Raw genomic sequence first — 2533 nt, 5'->3', positions numbered from 1 at the left:
ATTATTTATTAGTTTATTATTATTGTTATTATTATTATTATTATTATTATTATTATTATTATTATTATTATTACTATTATTATTATTATTATTATTACTATTATTATTATTATTATTACTATTATTGTTATTATTACTATTATTATTGTTATTATTATTATTATTGTCGTTATTATTGTTATTATTATTATTATTATTATTAATTATTATTATTGTTATTATTGTCATTATTATTATTACTATTACTATTATTATTATTGTTATTGTTGTTATTATTATCATCATTATTATTATTACTATTATTTATTGTTATTGTCAATCATTATTAACTATTATTATCATTGTTATTATTATTATTATTAATTATTATTACTATTATTATTCACGATTACTAATGGTAGTAATAGTTATTATCAATAATATATCATTAACCATGCACTATAACAATTAAAAGTTTCACCAAGAAGAAAAACAAGGAAGAGAAGAATGGTTAAAAGGATGATCAAAATAAGAATGACTTTGGAAGATTTTTTTGTACTTTTACATTTTTTTTTTTTTTCCGCATGTATATAAACCATTGACTTTTTTTTTTCCCATACAACAGAAGGATGAGAAGGAAAAAGAGAGAGAAAATATTTAGAATGATGATGATAATGACATGTTAACATCCATTTCGTTTTTTATTTTTTTTTTTTGCCGATGATCAATTTTTATCAAAAAAGTATTTAGGTGTCATGTTTTCGATGATTGACAATAATGAAAAAAAAAAAAAAACAGTTTGCCGATTTTTTTCTATCAGTTTTATTTTCCCAACATTATCAGTTTTTTTTTTCGGTATTATAATAAATATGTAATAGTGATTAAGATTAAAGCAGTTATCAGTCTTGTAATAGTAGGTTGATGATTTGAATAAAATTGTTTGAATTTAATTTTGTTGTAACTTTTTCGTTTTAACTCTTATAAATTAAGGTGTGTGATAACTATTGGTAACTTTGTTTTTGATAATTTTATTGATGCATAAGAATTATATAGTTTATTGAATTTTTTTTGATTGATATATCAGATAATTAAAAGAGGCATTGGATAATTGGTATTAATTTATTTCACAAATATTTCCACTTCTTATATTGTATGTAAATAATTGATTATTTAAAATTGACAAAGAAATAAATTAGCTATTCAATCAATTGAAATTCGTTCTGAATTAATAGATGATAAAAAGTGAATGTTTATAGGTTGTAAAATGTTTTGCATAAAATTTTAAATTAATTGATACATGTTATTATTTGTGATTCAAATTTTTGCAATTAATAATTCCTGTTATAATTTAACTGATAATTGTAGATGTCAATATGCTCATGGTGAAGAAGAAAGAAGGCCAGTATCTAGGCATCCCAAATATAAAACGGAATACTGTCAACCTTTTCATCAAGTTGGCTATTGCCCATATGGACCAAGATGTAATTTCATTCATAACGAAGAGCAGCCACAACTTTCATTGCAAACTCGTCGTAACCAAATTAATTGGTAAGTTAAATTTTAACATTTTACCTAAATCCATAAAGTTTATCAAATGATATAAGTGTATGCAAGCTTTTGTAAAATTAAGTTGTATTTCAAGTGGTAAATAATTTTGAGAAATTTTGCGGTTAATTATATAAATAATTAAATAAATGGAAAGTAATAAGTAAACAAAGATTTGAATTAATCTTTCTACCTGTTTACATGAAAATAAGCAAAATTATAAGCGATCATTAAAAAAAAAAAAAATGAATGAAATGTTATCAAATTAGATTTGCAATCAATTAAAATTCCCCTTGAATTATTTTTGACATATTTTACTAATTGTTCCTTTTTCTTTTCCTGATGAATTTTATCATTTTGCTTAATTATAATTACAAAATTGGTTTGAAAAAATTATAAATAAAAAAATGAAAATTTATTTGAGAAAATTATCTTTTTTCAGTAATGGAAACAATAAAATAAATGGTAATAGCAGTAACAGTGATAGTAATAATGGTACAACAAAAACAACAGCAATAGCAGCAGCAACAACAACAACAACTACTACTACAATAATAACAACAGCTACAACAATAACAACAACAACAACAACAGCAACTACAACAACATTAACATGTGGTATTTGGCAACCATATTGTAATTCAACAGGCGATTCTCCAGCACCAAGTTCTGCTGGTTCCAGTACTGATAGTTCGATTGGTTCTGCTAGTCCAAGTTTAGATTTTGATGAAAATACTGGCTCTATTGTTATAACCAATGGTTGGAACAGTTTTGGTACAAAATTCAACAATAATGCAAGTTTTATGCTTCATTTAGCATTTTAATTTATTTAACCTTTCTTATGTAATTTTTAATCCTTTTCTTTTTTTTTTTTTGTAAATTAACAATTGATAGATAATGATACAATTCTGGCTTAAATATTCGATTAAATAAGCTTAACATCTTAGGCTATATCTTTCAATAAAAACATAATTAGTAAACAATGTTTATTAGTAGAATTATAATTGTG

General features: G+C 22.5%; 1 protein-coding gene across 1 annotated transcript; it reads left to right on the top strand.

The window, feature by feature from the left end:
- Nucleotides 1-1276: 1276 nt before the first annotated feature.
- On the top strand, nt 1277-2348 carry LOAG_14487 (hypothetical protein; the record flags this gene model as incomplete). The annotated part of the gene is made up of 2 exons (XM_003149983.1): nt 1277-1527; nt 1967-2348. The coding sequence occupies 2 exons, from the start codon at nt 1277-1279 to the stop codon at nt 2346-2348; spliced, it is 633 nt and encodes a 210-aa protein (XP_003150031.1).
- Between the last annotated feature and the right edge of the window lie 185 nt (nt 2349-2533).

Source organism: Loa loa, assembly GCF_000183805.2.
Source record: "Loa loa unplaced genomic scaffold supercont3.725, whole genome shotgun sequence".
NCBI classification, from domain to species: Eukaryota; Metazoa; Nematoda; class Chromadorea; order Rhabditida; family Onchocercidae; genus Loa; species Loa loa.
The sequence above is the reverse complement of the archived record's forward strand: the minus strand, read 5'-3'. Positions and strand labels throughout refer to the sequence as shown.